Here is a 27590-nt window from a genome sequence, read left to right on the forward strand (position 1 = left end):
TGGTTGACTGGAAGATATCCGTTTCTGGGATAAGTTCGCCTTTGTACTATTTTTTATTATATATTGCTTTCTTTGATGTTTTCTTTGTGCATTAAAAAGTATACAAGCAATTTTAATGGGCAATACTAGAACATCGAAAATTGAAACACCTTTATTATTTCATGCTAAATTGAACTTTATAACGTATGAGTGAAATCTCATTGTAGATTGACATGCTAAATTAAAGAGTCTTGCGCATGCGTACAACAAATTTCATGCGCTACTTTCTTGATATGATAAAGAAAACTTCACTGATACAAGACAAGTATTAGGCTACATACAATTATAATAAGCATGCCATGTCTCGTTAATGCAATTTAGTTATTATAATAAAATTATTAAATCGCTGCTAAATATGCGCCCCTTATGTACCCCTTGGACTGATGGGTTTATGCTCAGTATTTTCCTAATATCTTACCAAAAAGTCTTTCTTTTGGACTTTTTGGACATTTAACTGGAGATTACCCCCACTTAAAGATGAGACCCGAACTTTTTGTTAACAAATTAGGTAGATACTGGGCGTTATCACGTCGTATGATTAATGGTAGTTACTTTATCTCAATAAAAACAGTTGACCATTCAATGATTCGAGTACCGATTAGGAATGTGTCAGATGTCACATCACTAACACATCCCTTGTTTATGGTTTTGTGTGGTGTTAGCGCCAAAATAATCGTATATGTGCATTTGCATTTAATAAACTGGTTTATTAATAAATTGGACCTTTTCATATATAACAGAACGGAATATTAATACTATGTATCATCATCAGCCACATCAGCCTATTTTAATGGCCTGCTGGCCCATTGGCATTCAAAACTCAAAAACTCAAAAAAATTTATTCACAACAAAAAGGACATTATGTACACACTACGTTCATAAGCTTAATATATGTTTATTAAGCGGGTGCACCGTTCAACCTTCCACCATCAAACTAGGAATAAACCTGTCTCTTGATTGGTACGAGGGCTGCTATTTATGTATCCGGAATAACAAAATTAAACAAACATATATTATTACATATGGTTTTATTGTTTCTCGAAGTATTCTCCGCGATGATCTATGCACTTCTGCATACGATGAAACCAATTTTCAAAGCACTTTTTCCATTCTGATTGAGGTATGTCCAAAACGTGTGTTTTGAACGCATCAACGGCCTCTTCGCGGCTCGAAAAACGTTGACCACGTAATTTATTTTTGATGTTTGGAAATAAATAAAAATCATTGGGTGCCAGGTCGGGGCTGTACGGCGGATGACCCGTCAATTCAATCTTTTGACCCTCCAAAAAATTATTTGTTTCAGCCGACTTGTGGCAGCTAGCATTGTCGTGATGAAGTATGATTCTGCGTTGTGGGTTGTTCTTTCGTATTTTTTCAAAGACTTCTGGCAAACAAATGGTGGTGTACCATTCAGAATTAACCGTCCTACTATTCTCTAGTGGCACTGTAGCTACATGTCCGTTGATACCAAAAAACAAGCGACCATTTGCTTTAAAGTGCTTCTCGCACGAACAACTTTTGTTGGATTCGGTTCATCTTGAAAGACCCACACCGTTGACTGCTGTTTAGTTTCAGGGTCATAAGCATAGATCCAGGTTTCGTCACCTGTGTAGATATTATAAACAGCTTTTGACGTGCCACGGTTGTATTTTTTTATCATTTTCTTACACCAGTCGACACGAGCCTGTTTTTGATCTACGCTCAAGTTGTGCGGAATCCAACGCGAACAAATTTTTTTAACAATTAAATGTTCGTGTAATATCGCGTGTATACTCGTCATACTAATGCCCAGAGACGCCTCTATCTCGCGGTATGTAACATGACGATCTTGCATTACTAATTGTCGCACAGCATCAATATTTTGTTGTACCACTACCGATTTAGGACGACCCTCCTTAATTTCATCCGTGAGCATAGACCGTCCACGTTGAAATTCCTTAAACCAATAATACACAGTGGTTTTCGATGGTGCTTCATCTCCAAAAGTTAAAATCAGTTGTTCGATGCACTGTTTTTGAGTTAATCCACGCCGAAAATCATAATAAATCATCGCGCGAAAATGTTCACGAGTTAAATCCATGGCAATGAAGACAAGCTATTTTCAAAATTGGCGCCAATTGAAAAAAACAAATGACAGGGACATGAAAAATATTTATTCTCTAGCCGAAGAGTTCTATTTTCAAATGTTGTAATTACTTTTTAAATATTCTAGAATTATTGGCCAGTTCCGGATACATAAATAGCAGCCCAGGTAGAAGGCATTACGGAAGATCCGGTAGATGAAATAACTGAAGTTATTTATGTAATAGTGCTGGAGTACATGAATTATTGTGCATTACTTATGGATTAACCACCAATCCGCAATTAGGCCGCGTGGTGGATCAGGCCCTAAAGGTCAGTGCCCCAGTAGTAAGGACGTTTTAAATGGCTTGGGCTGAGAACGTCAGAATGCAAACATGACAGATTTGCAAATTGTCAGGTATTAGTAATTTGTCACAAATGGTCAGAATAGTAAAAAGACGGATTAGCAAAATGACAGGTCTGCAATATGACAGATGAGTAAAATGATTTTGATTTGAAGACAAAGTTACTTTCGCATTATAGTAAGCAATATTTGTATTTGTTTGTATGTATGTATTTTTAAAAAATACACCATCATTCACCGTTTTACTGTTAATCTCAGTTTTTGAAAATGTAAGTATGTTGATTTATCCTGATAAAGAATTGTGTTAATAATAATATTAGCTTGTTTAATTTATATTGATTTATACAGACAATTAAATAATTTTATTATTATCACTATTATTCTTATTTACAATCCTTATTATCATTTTATTATTCAATTCGAGATTGACCTGTCAATCTGTGAATCTGTCATTACGCGACTCTGTCATTTTGCCAATCTGTCTTTATGCCAATCTGTCATTATGCAACACCTGGCATTATGGGTTTTTGACAAATCGCTGAACTGACATTTCGTATTTCTGACGTTCTCCGCCCAAACGATGATGGCTCATGATCAAATGGCTAATGATGACGATTTTCGATAAGTGGAAAAATATGTAGAGGAGTACGGAAGAAGAAATGAAGAAGATGGAGCGTGCGTTCGGATATGTCTAAGACAAATGTAACAGATCGGTTAACGTCAGACAGGGAGAATGGCTGACAAGCTGTATCGACCACACATAAAGTCTAAGCCAATAAACTCTACAAGTGGATATAAGTGAACAATGTGTCTTGTCAAAACACTAGATGGCGGTAAGTAGTCGTAAAAGTCATGTCATCAAAATCCGACACCAGCGTTAGCAATAACACACTCGATATGATGATGACTGACTATAAAACCCGCCTGTCTATATTATTATAAACAATAAATAAATCAATAAAGTGATATAGGATGATCGTGTGAAGGGTGAGAGAATGGTATTCATACAATTTATTACAAAGTCACTCACTGCACTAACAGTAACAGTCATGCAGTGAGTATAAACGATAAACCATTAGATATAACAAGCAAGTAACATATATATCGTGCAGTTCAGGTCGTGGAGTGTGTCTGACCTGGCCCTCCCTGGTGATGGTCTCAGACTTGAGGCGGAGGTCGACGACCTTGAGCTCCTCCCCCCGCAGCCCCGCGGGCTCCGGCCCCTCCGCGCCGCACGACCCCTCCCCCTCCAGCAGTGAGTGCTGGCTGCTCTCGTCCGCCACCTATGAAGAGTTGTGTTGTGTCGTGAAAGTATATAAATAGAATATTATATAACATGACCTATCGACGGTTGACTGGAATTATTTTATTGAGAGAAGACAAAATATTTTTTAAATAGTAGGTAATATAGTAAACACAAGACGTGGTAGAAATAAACATTATAAACAGAATCTTGGATCTCTAGCTTTGATCATTACCTATTAATTACACAACATACCGCTCGATTATGAAAATGAAATTTAACCTATTCAACTATTTTTCTAACACTATCTGTTAGCTTCGTGACCAGCAGGATTTAGATGGCGAAATAGAAACTCGGGAATTACCTTTGTTGTACTATATTGATATACAAACTGAGACGAAGAGAGGGAATTACAGGCACAATTAGCTTATAATATGTGAACTTAAGAATAGCTGGCGCCATCTAGGACTAAAATAATGAACCAATTGTAGTAACATCCGTAGGTTTACCTTAAAGTATTATTATAGATAATCTATATTTATTTTCTCCTTGTAGTCTGTGCAATCTAAAGTCACTAGGTGGCGTTAGTGTGTTAACACTATCTCTTTTTATCTTCGTAAGAGGGCGTTATCTGCTCACTACTGCCACAGACACATTTTTATCAATTTATTTTAGTCAATAGCAAAAACTAATAACGTACCACAGGAGATTATGATAAAGTCTAGATAAAGGATTTAAATTGATAAATTTATTCACAATTTACAACAAGGATTTAAGTGGCCACAGTTTTTTTTTTTTTTAAATAGTCGCAACTGTGTTCAATAGAAAACTGAACGCTTTCTAATAAAATAAATTATCTAAAGTTGTATAATATCGCTATTAATTAAAAGAAATTGATAAAGATAATTAAGAGAGGCCCACGCAAATGACTTCGCCACTAGGAGTTTGAAAACCTGTGTGTTAGTTATAATTGACTAATAGGTAATTGTATCTTCACTCAAACATAACAAAGCCAGTTTTAAGATCTCACCTCGCTCTTAAGTCCTCCAAGCGGCGAGTGCGGGTCGGGCAGGATGACGGAGGGGCGGCGCGCGGGCAGCGCGGGGGGCGGCATCATGGCTGCGCCGGCGCCGCCCCACAGCAGCACCGGCCGCGCCTCCTCGCCTGCGCAACGCAAACACTGGTCATTCTCACGCCGACACCGCACGAGCGTGCCCGCGGCCGCGGCAGACCCGACGAGAATAAACCACATGACGTTTTCCAAAAAATTACCTACTTGTCAGAATCTAAAAGATTCGATGTTTTTTGTTACTTGGATGGCATTTTCTGACTGATTCAAGCTTATTCAGTTGATTACTGACGGAGGATGACTTGGGCTGATGTTGTTGGTCTTTACCTCCCAGGCTTTTGCCCACCGGTGGGACACAACTACAGACTAGAAGAAAAAGAATTTCTGACTAATTCTGTAGTTATAACCGTGACGCTAACCATTCTTCTTAATCATGTTTCAAAGGACCGGTGTATCACAATCCGATTATTTGGAACTACGGTTTTGAACGCTCGCAGTTAAGTTCGATGCAGCCATCCCTAGTTAATGATACGGATTATTTTGTGAATTTTTATCAACACATTTAACACATTATAGGAATTGATGGAAATCTACAACCCATACATTTTGATCCTTGTCACAATAATAAAAAAATTATAATGTCAAGTGGTAGGTCGGGTCAGACGCAGCGGTTGAAGGTTTGGGCTCGGGCACGTGCTACCTAGTGGTGTGGGAAGGGTGCTGTGGAGTCTGTACCTACACGTGTAACTGAACAGTGAGCTATGGACAGTCTATAGAGTATGCTGAAAATTCGCCCAACGAAATCTTCCATTTTCCTACACGTGTTGACATGTTCGGTGTTCAAATGTTTCGTTATGTTTTGAGTGTCGTGGCCACTGAAGTCGCCAGCGCACCATTTCATCTGGAAATCGAATGCGCTGACTTTTTTTGGATTCGAGTTCGGTTTGTGTGGGTGTAAGGGATTTTTAAATATGTGACAATGTCAAAATGTGCTCGTTGTATGAAGTTAGTGATGTCCAGTGCGTAGTTGTTTGTGGTGTGGTGATGTGACTGTTTGATTTTTTTGGGAGCTATATTAAAATTGCTTTGCTGCTGTACTGTTAAATATATGATGATATAATTTATAATTCTGATAAGATTGTATTTGTTAATTATACTCAACTCATTATATACTTTTTTGGAATGAATGTTCTCTCGTAAGCCTAAAATTAATTATTAAAAAATTGATGGGTTGTACCTACAAATAATTTAACACCTTGTTCGCTCTGTTAATCATCTGAAAGGAAAACCAATTTGAATGGTACTTACGCATTTACATAATTAATATATTGTTGACTATAATTTACCATATATATATAAAAAAAAAACTAAAATGCATATAATATTATCACGCTTTGATTATTAAAAAGTCTTAAAATTTTTTTTTATTATAATAATTATGAGATAAAGTGTGATAAATCTTTCTCAAAAAAGCTTAAAAATGCATAAATCATTACTTTTTTTTTCATGTATGTTTAAAATGTTACGTGTAAATGTGCACGTGTATTTGCGATGTGTGTGTGTGTGTCAGTACCGTGCTGTCGCGGTCAGCGGGCGGCGGCTGGCGGCGGCTCGACCTACACTCTAGACAGACCTAGCTTGAACAGAAGGGAAAAAAGAAAGGACGCCAACGCATCAGTCATTTCTTCCAATTTCTCAATATATAATATAACCTTAGTGCGATGAGAAAGCAAAATGTTCATGCTATTAGTTCGAAAGCAACATTTTTAAGCGGCCGTGTGCAGATTTCTGTGGTATACGATCATAGACAAAAAAAAAATAAAAAAACTTTTAGTGCCAGTGTCAGTAAAATATTTTGAAAGAAGAATAATATAAGATACATCTGGCTATTATTTGCACGTTCTGTGATCGTATAGTAAATAAAATTTTATACATTTGTTACGATATTAGTAACCCATCTATAATGATCCCTTTTGATACCATAATAAATTATGTTACACAATCACAAGTGGCAGTTACTCAAAAAGCACACAAACACGTTATAGACAAAACTAATTCTAAATTCAAATAATAATTGGTGACAACATTTAAAATAAAAATAATTGAAATAATAAATGGCAGCTAATTTGATTTTTGTCTACAACATTTTCAATTCAAACATTTTACAACATCATAAGCAATTTTCTAATTTTACAGATAGAAGCGGAACATAGAACAGAATTTATAGATGTTAAATGCAACCCCAAAGCTAATACCTAGATATTTTCATAATGTTAATTATGGTTAAATCTTAAATATGCATATTAGCCATTATACAGGTACTGAAGTAGGTATGTAAACATAATACCAATGTAGTAATCATAATATTTTTAACGGACATTTAATTTTACAATAATAACTTTATCATTATCACCAATAATCATCATCACATGCAATTTTCCTGAATTCAGAATCCACGACTACCTAAACCTACCACACCACCACAACTAAAAGACGCTTGTCACATTTGACAGTTGCTCAGCCAATTAAAAATAGAGAAATTACTTATTGGCTGAAGCGTGAAAAAAATTAATTTTGACAACTGCTCGATCAAAACTGAGAGAGAAACGCGCGAAAGTGAAAACTGTCATACGATGCGTCTTTCAATTTGGCAGTTTTTTTTTTTTACATCGCAACGTCAAAAAGCGCGCCAAACACCACAGCGACGGCTGGATGGCTTTTTGCCAGGTCTGAGAAAGTTACTGGTTACCTTGAGTGTGGTGCCTCGTGCAGTGCAGCGGGCCCGTGTCCAGCGCGGGCGGCGTGTAGTAGAAGCTGTGCGGCTCCGACGTCTTGCCGGCCGAGCGCACGAACAGCTGCACGCACACGGTCTCTGACACGTCCGTGCGTGCGAACGGCGGCACGCAGCAAACCAAATGGGTCTGGAAAGGGAGAAGGTATGTTTTATTTTCTTTTCCTCTCGACTTCTACCTCGTATTCCGAAAGTAAGTTCGAGACTTGTGTCATGGCATACTGAATAATTGAAAAGTATAGGCTTCAAAGCTTATTTTTTTTTAATCACTTAATAGACTCTCTTAACTGTCAACTGTAACTGTCTTAATAGACATATTTCAGTGTGTTACGCAAAGCTAGATGCAGATCGCGCATCAGAACATTGGATATACAAACCACCCGTCGCCATATTGCTCAATTATTGGAATTAGTAGGTACTCCGAAGTACTTACTAAATCCATGGTCATGCTATAGAACACCCTGTCAATGTCAAAACACGATACTTATACGTAATATCGCAGTATGCTATAGGTAATACCCTATGAGGAATAAAGATCGTAATTCTTCCTCATCAGATAAACTCTCCCCTCTTATCTGTTTCTTCCTTTGTTTTTAAGTGTCTGCTTTCCTACTTTTTAACGGCATCTTTAGCTGTTTTGACAGCTAAGTCATTGGCGCGTGTATCGATCATTATTATACATGTAGTCACCTGTTGTAAGAACTCCTTGTCAGGGACCACCTCCTCCTCCCACAAGGTGCGGCCGTCTTGTCTCTGGCGGAACACGACCCTGGTCTCCTTAAGAAAGTTCTTCCCCAGCAAGTACAGCTCCAGGCCGCCGGACGCCGGACACGACACCAGGGACTTCCGGCAGACTTCTGGTACTCCGGGCGGTTGGGCTGGAGACACAAAGGTAATTTACTTATTTATTTAGTTACTTCATTCTCAGCAGATCCATTGTCCAGATCCAGATTTTTGCGATGTGAATCTACCTATAGGTATTAACAAAAGTTGTGTGGCGATACGCGGCGCTGACGCAGAGGGATCGGGAAAGCGGTTCCGTTATGGCGAGCCCTTTTCCGAACGAAACACGAAATAAGCCCCTTTACGTAATGTGCCCATCAATAAAGTGAAAAAGAATACTTGCAAAACTTGCACAGTACATTGTTACACGAACATTATTAACTCCGGTGGAGAATAACTTTGTGAACAGAAAAAAGTGAGCGAATGTGTTACTTAAATGTGTAATGTGTCTAACTATAGTTACGAGTGATATTCATGTAACCAAGTGCTTCTCAAGTAAGTGATTTTTTGTATCTTTTTTGAGAATAAAATTTCTTTAAACCTAAATCTGATTACGAAATATTTATTAATAATCCTAAAAATAATCTTGAATTTACATTAGCGTGGAGTACTCACTGCAAATGATCTGCGTGGAGCAGACCTGCAGCGTCTCACGCTGCGCGGCCGCGTTGACGATCTCTGTGCGGAACACCATGCGGCAGCGCGTGGACTTCTTCTTGCCGCGCGACACGTGTGCGCCGGCGCCGCCGCTCAGCGACTCGCCGAACCGGTGCTCCACGTCCACGTTCCTCTCCTGAAAGTTAAACCATTATATAGCACTTTCAAAATAATAATTCTTGATGAATCAATAGGGTAGTTGTCTGGTTATAGAATGAAATGTATAATTGCATTTATAGGTACATTCCCTTGTAACGACGATAATCAAATGTCACTTTTATTGATCCATTTTATTTTTAGTTAGATTTCATATTTTTTAGTTTCGAATAAGGTATAATTGAATCGCGTTTTGACTTCAACATGTACGACGTCACTTCGTCCCGACTGTCATACAAGCCCCTATGTGTTTTGTTTTTGACACATGGAAAACAGTATTTGATTTGACTGTTTAGTATGTAATCTAGTAAGTATTCGTTTTAAAATATTTCTGATTTTTTTTGTAGCGTCCACTTTCTGCCTTTAATTTTTATATTTGGACTGGATCAACAAATACCTACTTATATCGACCGTTTAGAAAATATTTTGGTATTTAAATTATTTCATTACTAACATCCTTGCGTTTCGCTTGCAATTTACTTGAAGTCAAACAATCAGTATAATTTATTACAAAACCAGAAAGCTCACTGACCGCTGATAAAGTGAAGTAACGTCGACAGTTGTATAAATAATTATTGAGGCAAGTACATTGTTTATGTAAACATTGCACATAAACGTACTTCGTATATAATATAGCACCTATGTACAAAACTACTTAACATATTAACACTTTAGACAACGGACAGACAAATTTATAGGTCAGTAAGAAGCATCATTCCATAGATAATAAAAACTGGTTTTCTCGGTTGACAATTGGGTAATAAATTTCTTGTGTCTATGGTATTAAAGTTTATTAGTGAAACAAAATAAATCGCTTGCATAAATAGAGCACGTAAAAAAATATTTGTATCATCTATAGATATACTATTATTAAGAGGTAAGCGTTTGTGAGGTTGTATGTTTGAGGCGGATAATCTCCGAAACTACCGAACCGATTTCAAAAAATTATTTCACCATTAGAAAGGTACATTATCCAAGATTGCTTTAGGCTATATTTAATCTCAAAATTCCCACGGGAGCTATGACAACATGCCCCGGGCAACATCTAGTAGTTAATAAACAAATTGTCTAGTTGATGATATGACCAAACAATTTTTCGTGCAGTTTTCATTAAATTATAGGACTTCCGCGAAGGATTATTCTAATAAAGATTCGCCATTAGCTAATAATTATCAAAATATTAATTTATTAATTTAAAAAGTAGAAAAGCAGGCTGGGCTCCAAGATCCTTGCTGAGAATGAAACCGCGCTTTCCTGCTGAGAGCGAGTTATCATAATAATAAACTTGGAAACCATAAATCATTTCATACGTTCACTTCATATAAGATATTTACACGTAATGACAAATGATCGTAGCAAGACATAGACAACAAAAGTATCAAAGACAGATCGTTACCTAATATAAATAATAATCATTTTAGTATATTTCGGTCTGATAATTAGTCTTCTGTTTATATTGAAGACGGAGAAAATAGCATTATTGTTACAAGGAAGGAAACCTACGCGTTTTACCTTCATTATAACTAATTAGCCAAGGTTATAAAAAAGTCGCAATAAAAATGTATCACGTTACCGGACATATTTATTACCCAGTCGGACATTTGTACCTACAATTCTGATAATTCTTTTGTACAAGATTTTATTTAATTACAGCCGTATTTGTAATTAAATCGTTCAAATTAATGTAGCTTATGGGTTTTTGAAACAAACCTTGCATTCAGAAAAGTATTATAATATATGTTCTTAGAAGTAGACCTATCTGGTAAAAGAAATAACAAAGATTCTCAATATATCTATAGTAATATTTAGCACGCGGCTTCGTCCGCTTTTACTTCGTGCATCCATTCAAACTTATTATTGTCAATATTTCGGGTTCTGAGCAACGTATCGCGATGAAACATTTACCAGATTTTAAGTTAGACCATCCGCTGTACAACTGAGGAAACCGCATCGAATTCCATCTAGTAGTTTTTATGTTTTGCGCGAACATACATGGCCCACTTACAGTTTAATATGTACAGATATATATATATAGAAGATATAGATAACGAACCTTAAGTATCCCCACACAGTCGCATGTGACCTGCCAACTCTTGGTCGGCTCTAAATCTATCTCTATGACCACTGTCCCGTCTTCCTTCCTCTCCTTGCAGGGCGTGGAGTTCTTGCCCGACACCCGACACGCCTGGTAGAACATGTGAGGGGCCACTCGGCCCGTGTCTGTGCCAATGAATACCTGGTAACAAAAGTACATATACTTTGACGAGTCTTCCATCTGAAAGGTTAATCATATATTCCTGTAAAAATTGTTCCCTTGAAAATACTTGAATCCCTTCTTGGGATAAGTCCGCATTTGTACGTGTCACTTTACATGGTAAGCAGAACACGAGAAGGAGAGACAAGGGGAAGTAGAAAATCAATGAAGTTTATGAATGGTGAATGAAATAAGAAGCGATATAAAACTAATAAGTAACTAATAAGTAAAGTAACTAAAAGGAAAATAAAATAACACGAAGAGCCTTAAGGATAGCTAGATATAGAAGAGTTTGGTATAAGATATATATATATATATAAGGGCCATAAGGTATATTGCAAACGAAGGCAGAAGCTTTCGAATGAAATTGCAAGCGATAGAACTAACACAATGCGCCGATCTCCATCCGATAGGATTGAAAGGAAGGAATTTGTTTGTAAGAAGCTTGAAAAATCCAATATCAGTTTTGTTTTATGACCATTTTTTACAGAAGGTTGATAATTCCATTATCAGTGCCAATTATCTGTCAAGGTTGTTAGTTTAAACTATGAAACGTAATGTATCAAAGATACCATTTGGAGATACTATCGGGATCAAACATTTAACGGACTTATTGAAGAAATAAATAAAAAAACTGACTAAAACATTCCGGCGTCCACCGGATGAAATAGCTAAAAATAACACTATTTTGTAATTTCAGTAACTTTGATTCCAAGTTGTTTCGAACTCTAAAGTTAAAATTAAACAATAAGTAATAAATAGTAGGGAGGGATATATATAGGGAAATAAATATCCTGTAAAAAAAATGAAATGAAATTTACTCAGAAAATACTTCATTAGTACTTTATTTCAGTGGGTTTTTCAACACCAACTCATTGTCTGATGCAAAATACATGATAACGTCTGCGCTTATACATTATGTTATGTAAAAAAACTCGAGTTGTTTATATATTTGCCCTCTGTTTACTTTTTTTGCTGTCTGCGTCCGGGTAGACAAAACTAATAAAAATTACTTCGTTAACCTATGTTTCCTAATTAGCGTTTTCCGCGTGATTGGCTGATCGAGACAAATTGGAGCAAATAGGGGCCAAAGGTTTCATTTTATTAAATATTTTAATCTATATGAGTAAATTACTTTTTTATTACTCTTGAAAGTTATAATTTCATGATTCTACGTCGTGATCTGGGAGGAAACTATTATGTCGTCAAGATAAGCGAAAATGTAATTACCTGTAACACGGCCGGCTTGTCGTAGCCGACCAATTTGACTATTGGGAAACCATTTCCCGAGTTGTCTTTGACTGCTCCTCGGCTGCCTTCAGTCTGGTACCTGAAAGTAGAACAAAATGAAGAATTTGATTACGCTAGTACTTATACTCGTACTACTTTATTATATATGCGTCTATTAATATTTTTTTACTGAATTCCGCAACGCGTTTTTGATAACCTAGAATTGCGCATATGGTATGCTTTTATCACAAAAAATTGTACTAAAAGTTTTGCTAGGTATATGTATATGTAGGTATATTTTCACTGATTGATAGATTTCTTTTTGTTTTACGATTCATCAAATCATTGCATCAAAGCATGCCCTTTCTTTTTCATTTGTGATAAACTGGAACAGATCTTAAAAATAATGCACGGAGTTGCTAGAATTATCAGATGGTAACAAAGCCAACCCACCTGGCTCTGTGCTGCGTCTCCGGCTGACACAGGATCTGCAGCTCCACAGTGCCATCCCTGGACCGGCTGGTCAGCGGCGCCGACAAACCTGGCGGCCCAGAATGAGTCATGGCCGCTAACGCTCTCCGTCTTGCCAGCACTTGAGCTAACTTCCCCCCATATTTCCCTCCTTTTCCACCTAACTTCCCCGCAGTGCCCAGTTTGCCTCCACTCGCGTATTTGTTCGCAAGCTTGCCTGATCCACCGAGCTTGCCACAGGATCTGTAAGGGTCCTGGAACCGTTTCACAGGCGCTGGCGTTTCGTTGATGCTTGGACTAGATATGCTGCAGCCAGCTCGTATTCTGTAAACATTTCATTTATTTATTTATTTAGCATTCGGTACCTATTTTAAGTTTTTTACATTCACGTTTTATGTTCACAAGATAGGCTTCTTGAAAAGTTTGTTATTTTTAAACAGCGCCATATTTGACTGATTGCAGATGACGAGGAACGAGTTACAAATGATGATGAACACGCGTTAGTGACGTCAAACAAAATACAATTACGTGCGATGAGCATGCGCGTTTCACTGTCCGTGAGTAGCAAGCAACATCAAACATGTGCGACCTGCGAATATATATATTTATTTATTCATATCGGATCATTTTTCAATTATATATTATGAAAAAAAAAAGATAAGTTCTAAAAATGGAACGTCAAAAGTGTTGTTGTTTTACAACGCGGCGTTGGACAAAAAAGATAATCACAACTAATAAGCGATAGGTATCGGACACCCTATTCTCCTAAAATATTACGGACTATACGCTGCTTTGCTTTTGACAGTTCTCGTAATTGACTGAGGAGATGACAAAAGCAGCTGTCAAAGCAGAAACAGAAACAATTTTTATTCAATGAAGATTAGTGGCAATTTGAAATTTTACACATACACGGGGACTGGTAGTATCGGCACAGGCGCCAGAGGCTCGAGCGGAGCGTCGGGCGGGGCGGGCGCGGGGGCGGGAGCGGGCACAGGCGCGGCGACGGGCGCAGTCGGTGGGAACGCGTACGCATCGTTCGCGTCGTCGCACTCTATCTTAACCCCGTCGCTGTCCGCCCTTCTGCGTTTCATCTCCGGATGCTCCCATTCTTCCAGTGATTCTGACAATCTGCGCACAAGCCAGCATTTGGCTTTGATTAAATTGGGTTTCGCCCATGAAAAGTCACATGCAAAAGTAGATGTTTGCCAATGAAATAGTCAATAGCGCCCCTGGAAACACAAGTTTTTGTTTATCGTTAAGATTGATTGATGAAGTATGCGCGGCCTACGCTGAAGCTTGGACGTTGAGGCAGCGTATCTTTTTTTAAAACGTATGAGTCACACCTCACGGGCCTACGCTAGAAATACACGATTGTACACTGTCACTGTCCTGTTGGCGGCGGGTCGTCACTGACGTCTTCAATATAAAGATTAAACCCGCATTTAACATTAGATCTTTTGGGGATAACGGGTTGCTTTTACGGAATGCAGCGTGAATATTTTAGATGTTCACCATGTAATTGGTTTTCAAGCAGCATTTGTTATACATAAAAAATAACATGAATCTATTTATGATGATGTTTCTTCCTTATAGATATTATGTATGTATATCACGATGCCTTCGGATTGATTGAGGCTTGGATGTAGTCCGATTTATAAATTATGAAACATGTAACGTCATTTCAGAGAAACCCAAATCGAATCTATAAAATTTACTGATGAAGGTTTAAATTTTATCAAAGAGGATAGCAGACTTTACCTAAGACCTAAAAATACAGAAAAAAAAGACGAACCAAATTATTTAGTCCGCCGCCATTTAAGGACGTCAGATTATTAAAAAATAGTAATTTTTGGATAGGTATCATCAATGACTATCCAAAAACGTCGAACAAGCAAAAGCAATTAAGCGCTTTCAGTAAATATTTATGGGCGATTAGCACATGGCACATACATGTTGGTTGATGAACATTTCGTCATTATAACTTGTTATTCTTCTTGAATAACAAATATGAATGAGGATTTCGGAATTATCACTATTAATGAATTGACATTATGAATTGAATTTACTACCTCCGTGGCGTAGTGGTCACCACGCCCGTTCGATATTAGAGGTCCCAGCGCGGGCGCAGATGTTCGGTTCTGGTTGTGTTATGTCCGTTTCTGTGTTTGTGTCCATCGGACCCGCGATATAAGCTTAGTACTTAGTATTGGGCCGTTGAGTGTTTCCATTTATTTATTATTAATTTGGTACACCTATACAATAAGGTTTACCAATGTTTTTCTAGTGCTGCAGATACTATCTAATGCTACCTTTGATGGCTGAAACATGCTAGTTGTAGCCATACTTGGTTGACTGGAAGAAATCCCTTTCTGGGATAAAGCCGCCTTTGTACGCGTCTTTTCTTTATTTTACTGCTTCCTCTGCATGTGTTTTCTTCGTGCAATAAAGAGTTTACAAACAAACAAACAAATTAGCGTTTTAGAACGATCATTGCCGAAAACATGGTACGAGTATGTTTTCAAACAAAATATGTTAAATTCAGACGCCGTGACCGGCCGACTATGTCCCGTAAAATTACTATTTATACCACCACGTAATGTACGGCAGACGTATATATTCCGAACGCGAATTCTTCAGTCAATTGTTTACATCAACGGTAATGAACATGAGGATTGTTAACAAACACACGTGCATCTCATACATCATAGGAGTAATAAACTCTTGGCTGTTTGTTTTCTCATGTTTCTCTCAAGAAACAAGTATTAGATTTAACCGAACGTCTTTCCGGATTCATATTTTGCCTGTACTTTTATTTACTAAGTACAAAAGCGAACCAATTAATTGCCTATATTGATGCACATCATCACCTTTCCCCTCTTCATGTGTATCAATCAATATGTCTGGATGATTACTCTCTGTTAAATTATTGTATTTTCCATTTGGAATGACTTGATGGCAGTTTCTGAAGTCATTAAAGTGGCTTGGTTCTGGCAAAAAGGGTTTAGCCGGTGGGATATCATTTGAGAAGCTCAATGGTGCAGTGGTTAGCGCACTTGGCCTGGTACTTGGCACTCTCATAACGGTCGGTCATTGGATGAGAAAAAATGTATTATGTTGAGCTTTTCCATGCTTCGGACCAGGCACGTTAAGCCGTTGGTCCGGTTATATTTGCAGTCGGTAAAATTCGACAATCCGCAATGGGCCAACGTGGATCCATCCATAAGGAAGGTCTGCACACCAGCATTGGGGACGTTTAAATGTTGATGATGATGGTGTAGCGTTGTCGGTTTAACCACTTTCTGCTTTTCATTTCTTCTACTCTTTAACCACTGACACGCAAAGAAGGTCTTCTTACCCAAGAAGATTTAGAGGTAGATTCGTATTTTAAGCTTTTACCTATTATTTCTTCTCTACTTCACACGGTCTTTGGTATCGTTAGTTGGCAGGCATGATCGAAGCAGTAATTTTCGGGTTTGTTCTTTTTGGCAAGACTGGACGAAATATGCATTCCCAACGTAATTTGACGGATGTTGGTCCGTGAAGTTTTATCAATGACTATTCTTCAAAAGATGACAAACGATTGATATTGAAAGTGACAATGATACAAAACATTCTATTGGCGATTATGCTAATAAATAAAAGACATCGGTTGCTGAAACATGACTATCGCGTGCCGTCCACCTATTAGATAGTCAGGCAAGCTAGGTCTTGGTAAGGTTACGCTATAAGACAAAGAAATAATTTATGGGAGGGACCTGTATGTCCGGCAGAAGGATTGTGTATTAGTTAGGTACAATATCACGTTTTTATCGAATACAGATAGGTCCTGGCTTTGGTCGAAAGAATTGAAGACCTCGACGAGAATAGTGGAATCCAGACATAGCAGGTTGTAAGCCCTTTGTCTAAGGAAGAAAAGCAGCTGGCTTATATACAACTCTTCGCTTACAGACCGCCTGGAAATTTTGTAGAAGTTACTCATTAATATGGTTTAAAAGGTCCATTAGGCTGTCCAAGAATATAGCCTCTTATGACTAAGATTAAATTTGGGAGAATGTAGTCAAGAATGTAGTCATGATCATAAATTTTCGCTTGCCCACCTCACCACAGCGAGGTGACCAATGTAAGCCCACCCATATTGACTGTTGACATAAGTGTTCATTCGAAGGCTCACACACCGCTGGCATACCTCGAACTACACCGTGGGAATGTATAGTAATAAATACAGTTGTTAAAAAGACGCAAACCGTGTGTTTTTGCCACTTACTAGTAGCAGTAAAAACTGTGTTTACGTGTGTACAAATTTAATGAGGATCATTGGATCAAGTCTGTTTTGTGGCGCTCAGCATCCGCTTTCTTGCTTTTTCATTTGTTTAGCAGGATGAATTTTCTTCCTAGCTCAGGCACCCTTTGTTTTATTTTATTTTAAATCTTAATTAACATCTATTGTATAACTTTTATTTAAGTAACATCGGCATCATGTTGTCAGACCAGTGTTACAAGTCCTCTCGAAAGGGCACTATTCGCCAACAGACATGATCCTAATACTACATGAATTTGAACATTGCTCTTTTTAACATGATATACAAAGTGGAAAAACGCTCAACTTTCATTGAGATCGCAACCGCTCATAGGCTGGTAAACGTTTGCCATCAGGTGGGCTGATTGCCTGTTGGCTAGCTCAGTCTTTAGTCGCTTCAGTCTTTCTAATATAAAAACAGAATATGAGCTCAGGAGGAAACTGCAGTTAGAGAGAGAAATTTCTTTCAGTTTCTTCCAAGCAATAGTTAACGATTTGAGTTATGTCATAAACGAAATTGGCTGTGTAGTAACATTTTCAATGAGGAAAAGTGGAAGACTTATCCGATCGAGTACCAGCAGGAAATCAGTATGAGAAGGACAAATACTAGTATAATTATATAATAATTAAGAAGATATTCAATTCTCGCTACTAGCAATATCTGCCTGGCCTGCATTGATGGACGCCACTCAATTATTACGTATGTACCGCATGTAGTTATAAAGTGTTTTGAGCACGCGTAACGAGAATTTAATCTTGCTATCATATAGCTGCGTACAGGGTACAGTAGCTCAGATACAGTTATCTGCCTTCGCTCTGTAGATAAACAGTTTTGAAGGTCACCTGCGCTTAGTGATTCGAAGACGAAAATCTTATGCCAAACCCCGAAATTTATAACCAAACTTACAGCCTTTTTAGAAGCTGTAATTTTGTGAGCATATCCAGCCTTAGTGTCCAATTTTTGTGCTCGTCTTCTACGTATAACTATATACACTGTTTGTTCCACATGTATAGGGTATACATGTGACATTTTTCTCTTCAATTCATTGATTGTATTCCATCTGGTATATGCACACCTAGCTTAAAATAAGGCTCCCACAACTTGTTTCAATGTTTTAGGTTTAAAGCAATTGTATTTATTTAATATTTTACTGGTGGAATCTAAGAAACATGTTTCATTATCCTTCAAGTATTCATGGTAACAACACGATACACTTTCTGTAGCGGATGCAATATGTAATGCCATGTTATAAATAATAAATAATGCTAATGTTATAAATAAGAGGGCTATTTTAGTATAGATATTGTAGTAATGTTAGAATATAATATCTGTACTATACAAGATTTCTTGTTTATAATGATTGGGCATCTCATTTTCACATTAGTGCTTACTCCACTTGTATTTCATACTACTTCTTAATACGAAGATGATTCGAATTAAAAAAAATCCTTATTTAAACTCGATATTTAGTTTATCTAGTAACTATAGGAGATTGTCCCAATTATTTTTGATATGCATACTTATGTAAGTTTCTATTTAAGATATATAAATTCTGGAAGGATGTCCTGTCCATCAAATACAAGTTTCTGACATTCGTATAATTTATAATCTGCGCCAACAAGTAAATATATACGAATACCCTACTGGATGATGATGAATGACATGCGTGATAATATATCGTGATCAGATTACATATTTCGTGCAATATTGAAAGCTTTTCTCATTTGCAGAACTGCAGGAAGAAAACTGTGATGTTTTTAGTGCACATAATGTAAGTTATTCCGCCATTCCTTAACCGACTTAGATGTGTGAGGTATCGTTAGTGTCCTTACAACATTCCAGGGATTCTATTTCATAGATTGGCAGATGTTAAAAAATAAGTTATTGTATTGTTTCGGCGTGCACAAGCAATACATAGGCAAAAGCGCGTTTTATAACAATATCTTAACACAAACATATTTAAAACCACATCCGGATGAGACGATAAATATCCGGTTATAAAACAATTAGCTTAATAAACATCCAATTAAGGTGATACGCATATTGGTCGGACGCACGAAATATCTTACCTGTTGGTCGGATCCGGTCCGAGGCCGCTGTCGTTGCTGTTGTCGCACGTCTCGGGCGGCCGCAGCGCGTGCGTTTGCGCATAATGGGCTAACTTTCCGAATTTTCCTAAATGCGCCAGCTTTCCCGCGTGTACGAGCTTGCCCGGGTGATAGTTAACTTTCCCGGGGTGTGTCATTTTGCCGCCGTGCGCCATTTTGCCCGGGTGGGCGCGCTTATGCGGCGCGCGCATCACCTTTCTGTGTACGCGTGCTGACATGGTCGCTGTCGTGGACATAGTCATTTTCATGCCTGTCGACAAAAAGAAAAAAAAAACATTTAACATCAATTCTGTCCGCGTGACGTTTGCTTTATTCACTTGTTAATTGGTTCATATGGCTGATTATAATGTTCTTGTTTAGCGATTTTTTTTTCCTTATTGTTGCTTCAGTGTCCTGTGAAAATAATGATAGGTACGTAAAACTGCTTTAAGAAGATGATTTTCAAATAAATTTACACGATTGTCACGGTGTTTTTTCTGACTGAATGTCTGCAACGTATTTTTATAATCATATGTAGCAAGGAACTTAACTACACTGAATTTGAAAGTGAGAATTCTCTTCACTAAAAATATATTTATAAGACTCCGTTTGATAGATTTATCTATAATTGGCACAGCGACCTAGAAGGAGTGACAAGGAAACTGAGATTGTGTATACCAATACATAAGTACAGATAGGACGACAAAACAAGATGGCTATCGGTTTTACAGTCTGCAATAAACTTGTACTATCAATAAAACGGACGGCGAATACACAAACGAAGTTACAGACGTTACATATTAATCGTAGTGATATCATTTGATATAAACAGTTTTAGATTAGAGCGAACAAATATCTATTTGAAACTGATCACTGAAGTACCTAAGTAAGAATTATACATATGTGAATAAAATGTTATGTCCTGACCTATGCACCTATAATAATTGTATTCTATGTCTAATCTAATTAATTTATTTCTGATATCTAAGCTCACGTTTCGACATCATAGTTCACTAGAAAATGGACTAGTATATATGGATATATAGGTACGTAGAATTTGATATATGAAATCTTCGATGAGAGTTAATTAATTGAATTATGCCGTATATTTACTGGAATTTATCAGAAACAAATTCTGTGAAAAATTATTCCAAGTTTTTAACTAGTTAGGCCTAATATACTGTATTTTCGTTTCTTTTATAATCAGTAAACTAGAATATTGCAATTTCTATACAATTAATTAGGTATGTAACCCACATTTCAGATATAGATAAGTATCAGGAAATCGTAAATTCGGACACTAAACCGCGACCTTGATGTGTCATGAATGAAATCACCAGCGTTCCTGAATCAAATAAGCGAAAGAAAATCAATGGTGATTAAAATCAGTTCATAATAAAAAAGAGTTTGACCATACAAAATCTATACAGTGAATTTACAAGTACAATCACACTGTATACGGTCATGTGTCGTCTTAAAATACTAACATTATGTAGGCACGTCACGCACCTAGCCACTCGTATTTACTGTTTTTCTGTGTATTATTGAGGCATGACGACAAAAATTTAAAAAATTGAAGGTGTAGTCGACCGCATATCTTGACGACCTCGGTGGCGAAGTGGTAAAGTTCTTGCCTCTGAACGGAGAGGTCCCGGGTTCGATCCCGGTCGGGTCATGATGGAAAATGATCTTTTTCTGATTGGCCCGGGTCTTGGATATTTATCTATATATGTATTTGTTATAAAATATAATATCGTTGAGTTAGTATCCCATAACACAAGTCTAAAACTTACACAATCGCAATTAATAAACGCACAATCTGTGTCATTTGTCTTAATATATTTATTTATTTATATCAAATTAACCGATGAAGATCTTTATCTGCGATCTTTAGCCGCAGCAATAGAGGCGATTTTGCAATATATTTGGGTAGGTTATATGCTGTCGACTGTACGTGAAAGTGACGAATAGGCCTGCATTTCTACCTCTGAAGGGAATTATCTCATTCACATATGGTTAGTTAGACTAAAACCTGTTAATTTAATAGTGTTGCTTAGGTGATGTGATACATTATACTACATACATTCTCACACATATACGTATTATTTTGTGCTGTTGTAATTTTTATGGGCAATAAATTTATATTTTATTATAATCATTAATTATTCACTGCCCAAATATACGCTTTTCTGTCTTCACAATAAGAAATTGAACAAATAAACAACAGATTATTTGCTCGACATTATGTATATTATCATATATAAGTGCGTAAATGGGTTATCATATCGGTCGTGCAACCGTTTTACATAATTCACGACTAAATATTTACATGTGCTGATTAAGTGTACACACCCTTCTTTAGAGGACAAACGTTAATTAAACGTCTAAGAAAATTTTGAAAAAATTTACAAAATATGTCAATTTTTTCATGATTTTCTTAGTAAATCTTTTCCCGTTTTCATAATCACAAATATGAATAGGTGAATTAATACAAGTAAATTAATTTTTAAACATTTTTACAAATTTGCTCACCGAATTGTAGTAGTCATTCTGAAAAAATGTTATTTCGGTTAACATCTGTATAAGTATATCTATCTAATATACAGATGTCAACAGAAATAAGATTTTTTCAAGGTTGTCATTGTTACTGTATTAAACATACATATTAATACCTACTTGTGTATGTAATGCAGATGTTTGGGTGTAGCAGTATTTTAGATAAATAATCTCGAGGTCAAAGTTCGCGGCGAACCGCACTTTAGTACCTACATACAAAATTTCTAATATATTTTCACAAGCTTTTGTACATGTAGATATATTGATTTGATCATAGGGTACTTTTTATCCCAGAAGCGATAATCGCAGCGGTTAATTCTCGTAGGATTGGTCAAGAATTTTTATATTTTTTAAATAATTACGCGAGGTAAGCACACTGCGGAGTTCTAGTAACATATAATTTGTAGTAAAAGGCGATCAATCATTAGATCAACCGAGCTGACATTGATAGTACAATTTTAGCGCCCTTTCTCTTAAAATACAACATTACACTATAACAAGCGGCGGAGCGGCGGCTATATTTAGGCGTTGGGCGTCCTTGCCACCGCGAGCCGGTTTTCGCCGGTTTCCGCCAATTTTTACGCACACAGATAAGTAATCATATGTTGCGATAGCGACAAACGTGATTCGCTAGGTTATGTCAGTTCAGACGTAAGATGGGTCAGGTTAGCTAGTGATATCGTCGTCAACTGGTCGTCAGTGACAAAAAATGGCCGATTAAATATATATATATCAACTTGGTGAATCTTGATTTTTTTAAGCCATCTGAATAAATTATTCAATAAATAATATTTATCAGGTATGTTCTTCATTTAACTCATCATCATTATCAGCCATTTAAGTTTCTACCGCTGGGCCTTTCTTATCCGGTTAAGGAAAATGGCCCATGACCCACCACGTAGGCCCATTGCGGATTGGCTGGTTTTAACGACTGCAAAAATAACCGGAACGAACGGCTTCACGTGGCTTTCGGAACACGGAAATAGTAAGTTGAATTTTAAAAAGATCTGCGCTAAATTACTGTGCTATACGAATGTTTAGGTATATTATTATACGATTTTGTTTTATCTGCTCTAGACAGACGGACGGACAAAGGTTGAGATAAATACCTACTCAATATAAATATCTATAATATAAATGTTACTATACTATTGTGAAAGCCTTTTCTTAACAATTACAGTCAACCGCACACCAAGTTACCTTTTTAGACTTCTATGCCGCGTCAATATGGGCGAATTTGCAATGAATTTGGGTACATTTGTACGCTGTTGACAAACATTAAATACATGTACACGTGATTGCGTGTGACAAGCACACATTGGACCTGATAATTAACCAAAACAATTGTAAATAATGCTAAGAAAATCTCTTAAAGACTTATTATTATATTTTCTCATTATTACAACAATGAAAAATATTATTATGAAGATAAATTATTTAGCCAATGAGATGTCGTCAATTTGCGATTGAGGCGATTACGTTTGATTAATCTCTTTCATTTCCGCATGCTCCCGGTTACTTTCGGAGCTGTAAAGCCTCGAAGCCCAGGGTAATCGTAAAAAAACATACAGTTTGGAAGATTCGGCTGTGATTTTACAATCGGCCGCCTGCCTGACGTCAACCTTCCTCGGGAAAGCTGTTGTTGTCTATCGACTGTCTAGGCTGTGTGTCCGTTAGTCCATACACATCCTCGAGAGACGGTTTGGACGGTTCTATTCTACCACACTGTTGACTAACTGAATGACAAATTGATCTTAGAAGATAGGTAATCCCTACTAATAAACATGAAAGTTTGTGTGAAATTATAACGATTGTTAGTCGCTACTCCGTTACGTAATATAGGTAAAACAAAGGCATACTTAAGTGTTAATTTATATACCATAGATTAATTAAAATATTTACCTAAATACCAAATTAGTGTAATTTATTTTGAATCCTTCATTTCAATTGGACTTACTTTGATGAAATTTGATATACCTCTGCAATATATAGCTTTTTTGAATTTATATGAGCAGAATGATTGGATATGACAGATATACAGACAGACTTTCGCATTTATAATATTATTATGCATTGTTATTTTAATAGTATTTAATATTTGGATGCTATTTAGAAACAGAAAGAACATGTATTCGATTCGAACACTGTAATTTACTAAAACACTGTATAATTACATATTTTCCTACCGTGTTTTAAGACAAATGAATTGAAACCGTTTATTCAGTAATTAGTCTTTCACAGGCACTTTTTATGTCAATTTTTTATATTGTATAGCAATTTCTCTAAAAGCTACAAACTACTGACATTTAGGAACCATCACTGTAGAGAAGAATTGCAGACAAAAACTAATCTACACAATGTTGGTACCTTCCTTCCTATCATGTTAGAAAGGCTTACCATTATCGAATCTTACATATATATTTTTAATAGATAAAATATATAAAGTACATGGTCAAAAATTAAACAATTTACGTCTAATGATTGTGATCGAGTGATAATATATATATATATATATATATATATATATATATATATATATATATATATATATATATATATATATATATATATATAAGTAAAAAACACAACCAAACAAAAAGAGATTTTAATAAATGAATTTAAATCACAGATTTATAATTTATCTCAAATAATGTACCTTTCTTATGGTGAAAGAATCTTTCAAATCGGTTCGGTAGTTTCGGAGATTACCCGCCTCAAACATACACAAACTTACGAACTCACAAGCGCTTACCTCTTTATAATAATAGAATAGACAAGCGGAGTCCCGGGTCTTCGCTCCCGTGGAAATTTCAGGATAAAATATACCCTATATGTTATTCCAGATTATATTCTACCCGTGTACCAAATTTCAAGATTTTGCGGGAAAGAATAACACACATTCATGCATAATTGCATACATGGCGCAGTGGTAAAGTGCTTGTCTCTGAACCGAGAGGTCCCGGGACCGATCCCCGGTCGGGTCATGATGGAAAATGATCTTTTTCTGATTGGCCCGGGTTTTGGATGTTTATCTATAGGTATAATTATGTATTTGTTGTAAAATATAGTATCGTTGAGTTGGTATCCCATAACACAAGTCTCGAACTTACTTTGGGGCTAGCTCAATCTGTGTGATTTGTCCGTATTTATTATTATTTATTCACAATTCACAAACTTTCACAATATTAGTAGGATTTGATATAAGTTTGAATCATCTACTGCTATGTAAGTTTTGTATTAATGTTTTTTGTCGACGCTACATTGTAAACGCCATTACGAAGTTCTCACTGAGGCGGAGCCACGCGGCGCAAGTATATCTATTTTCGATATCACAGGCCCGTGAAAGCCTAAAATAAAATCACCGTTACCAACCAGCCGGCTATTTTTAGCTTCATATACATATTTCATACTAAATTGGACCTTTCGAGGCCGCGGGAAGAGAAAGTGTTTAAAATAATCGTTATGATACGAAAAGCCACTTCTTAAGAATGCACTTCGTGTATTCGACAGTTTAAAAATAGATTCAGGGTCGGTGACCTCCTGAGACCGGCGGAGGCAATGAAAGCTAAGTTTTACATAATTTGTTTTCATTTAACTATACATTATCAAGATGTTTATACATGTTCATACAATCCATTGTCTATTTAAAATGTTTTTCGTGTTAATTTTGTTGCATTAACTCATAAGAATTGTTTAGATTATTATATTCATTAGAATTATTTAGATTATGGGTTTATGGACAAGTGAACATACTCGCGGCGTGTGGTTGCTGCGCCCTAGAATAGGACCACCCCATATCTTCCCGTGAATGCACGAGGCGATGACACGATTGTCTTGTCAGCTAGCCAATGATGCGCTGGTCGTAAAATCATAGCCAAATAAAATATGGATTAAGCGGACCCTGGGCTCCGACGCTCAGCGGTTGGTGAAGAAACCGGGAAAACGTTCGGATTAGACATGGACTTAATATTGAAGGTATTTTTGACATATACCATGTCCAAATCTAGCAGAACCGAATGGTCTGCCAGATATGGATGCGGACCCTGGGCTCCGACGCTTTGTGGCTGAGGAAGGACCTGGGAAAGCACTCGGAGGAGTGACAGAGCTGCTGCAATTGCGATGATAAGGAATCAAATACTAAGATTGGGGTAATATCAGAAGTTGTTTTTTTTTAATTTATTTAAATAATACCAATTTTAATTTAAATTGTATGAATTTTATATTAATTTGTAAGTAATTTGTTAATGTCGTGTTTAATCACTTTTTGTTTGATTCAAATGTTTGACTAGTGAAAAATATTTTAGCAATAAAAGTTATTATGATTCAAGAGGCATGGCCACGTCTCGCAACAGTCACGTCGATGTCAATACATTACTAGCTTGTCGTTGCACACTTGATTGCAGGTCAATGACCGCTGTTATCACGGCCGCCGGCCGGTGAAAGTGCGGCGCTGGAGCGGCAAGTGCTTCATAGTCCGATGGAAAAATCATATGTTCACATTTCACGATTGACACAAGCAAGATTATTAGAGACTAGATGTTGCCCGGGGCTGCGCTCCCGTGGGAATTTTTAATAAATTAAATAAAATAAAATATAGCCTATAGCAATCTTGGATAATGTATCTTTCTAATGGTGAAAGAATTTTTGAAATCGGTTCGGTAGTTTCGGAGATTATCCGCCTCAAACTCACAAACGCTTACCTCTTTATAATACTAGTATAGTATTAGATCAATCATAAAGGTGATGTTCCAGGAAACATTCATTTCTGAGCGGCCCCGGGTTTCAGGGCTTCACAGCTGTGAATTACACACTGCTCACAGCTGTACATTACGATATCCTTTTCATGAGTTGAAAGGTTTAAAAAAAATTAAGATATGAGTTGAAAGGTTTAAAAAAAATTAAGAAATAATTTTTCTCTAATTCTCATAAGGAGTAAGAAGGAAGATTTTTAAATAACAACAATATAACACAAATTTTTCACTAAAATATACAACACATTATCACAAAACAAACTACGAGACAGCTCTACGAAAAATGACGAAAATTTGTTCGAAAAATTTTAAGCAGCCTACGCTCGTAGAGGGCTCCTTCTACGACTCGTAGGTGTGCTACGACATACTCAAATTTTCATTACACGCAGTTGAAATGCGTTTCACAGTAAAAATAACACTGATTTGTGTATGTACGTAACTATAAAATATTAAAAGTGCGATATTAAATTGTTTTTATATCATATTTTAACTATAACTATCACTATATATCGATACATATGAAATAAAGTCCGTTGCAGATATGTCAAGATAGCTACGCCCTGGGACTTCGCTACTGTGGGAATTACGAGATAAAATGTACTCTATGTGTTATTCCAGGTTATATTCTACCCGTGTACCAAATTTCATAACAATCGGTCCAGTAGATTTTGCGTGAAAGAGTAACTAACATACATTCGCACAAACTTTCGCATTTGTAATATTAGAAGGATAAATTCAAAATCTGTTACTGATTAGTATTGAGTTTTCACCATTGAACCT

General features: G+C 36.7%; 1 protein-coding gene across 4 annotated transcripts in view; it reads right to left on the reverse strand.

The window, feature by feature from the left end:
• The window catches only part of NFAT (NFAT nuclear factor), an 87287-nt gene that overhangs the window by 6294 nt on the left and 53403 nt on the right, over positions 1-27590 (reverse strand). For 3 of the 4 annotated variants that reach the window (XM_053745821.2, XM_053745812.2, XM_053745830.2), the window contains exons 2-11: positions 19486-19774; positions 14028-14246; positions 13101-13442; positions 12648-12747; positions 11217-11399; positions 8966-9143; positions 8258-8445; positions 7526-7697; positions 4738-4871; positions 3601-3747 (exon numbers count right to left, since the gene is read on the reverse strand). In XM_053745821.2, the coding sequence (XP_053601796.1) occupies positions 3601-3747; positions 4738-4871; positions 7526-7697; positions 8258-8445; positions 8966-9143; positions 11217-11399; positions 12648-12747; positions 13101-13442; positions 14028-14246; positions 19486-19774 (1952 nt within the window). The remainder of the gene's footprint in view (positions 1-3600; positions 3748-4737; positions 4872-7525; positions 7698-8257; positions 8446-8965; positions 9144-11216; positions 11400-12647; positions 12748-13100; positions 13443-14027; positions 14247-19485; positions 19775-27590) is intronic. The other variant, XM_053745838.2, reaches the window with a different exon arrangement.

The sequence above is a fragment of the Plodia interpunctella genome, chromosome 1 (genome assembly GCF_027563975.2).
Source record: "Plodia interpunctella isolate USDA-ARS_2022_Savannah chromosome 1, ilPloInte3.2, whole genome shotgun sequence".
NCBI classification, from domain to species: domain Eukaryota; kingdom Metazoa; phylum Arthropoda; class Insecta; order Lepidoptera; family Pyralidae; genus Plodia; species Plodia interpunctella.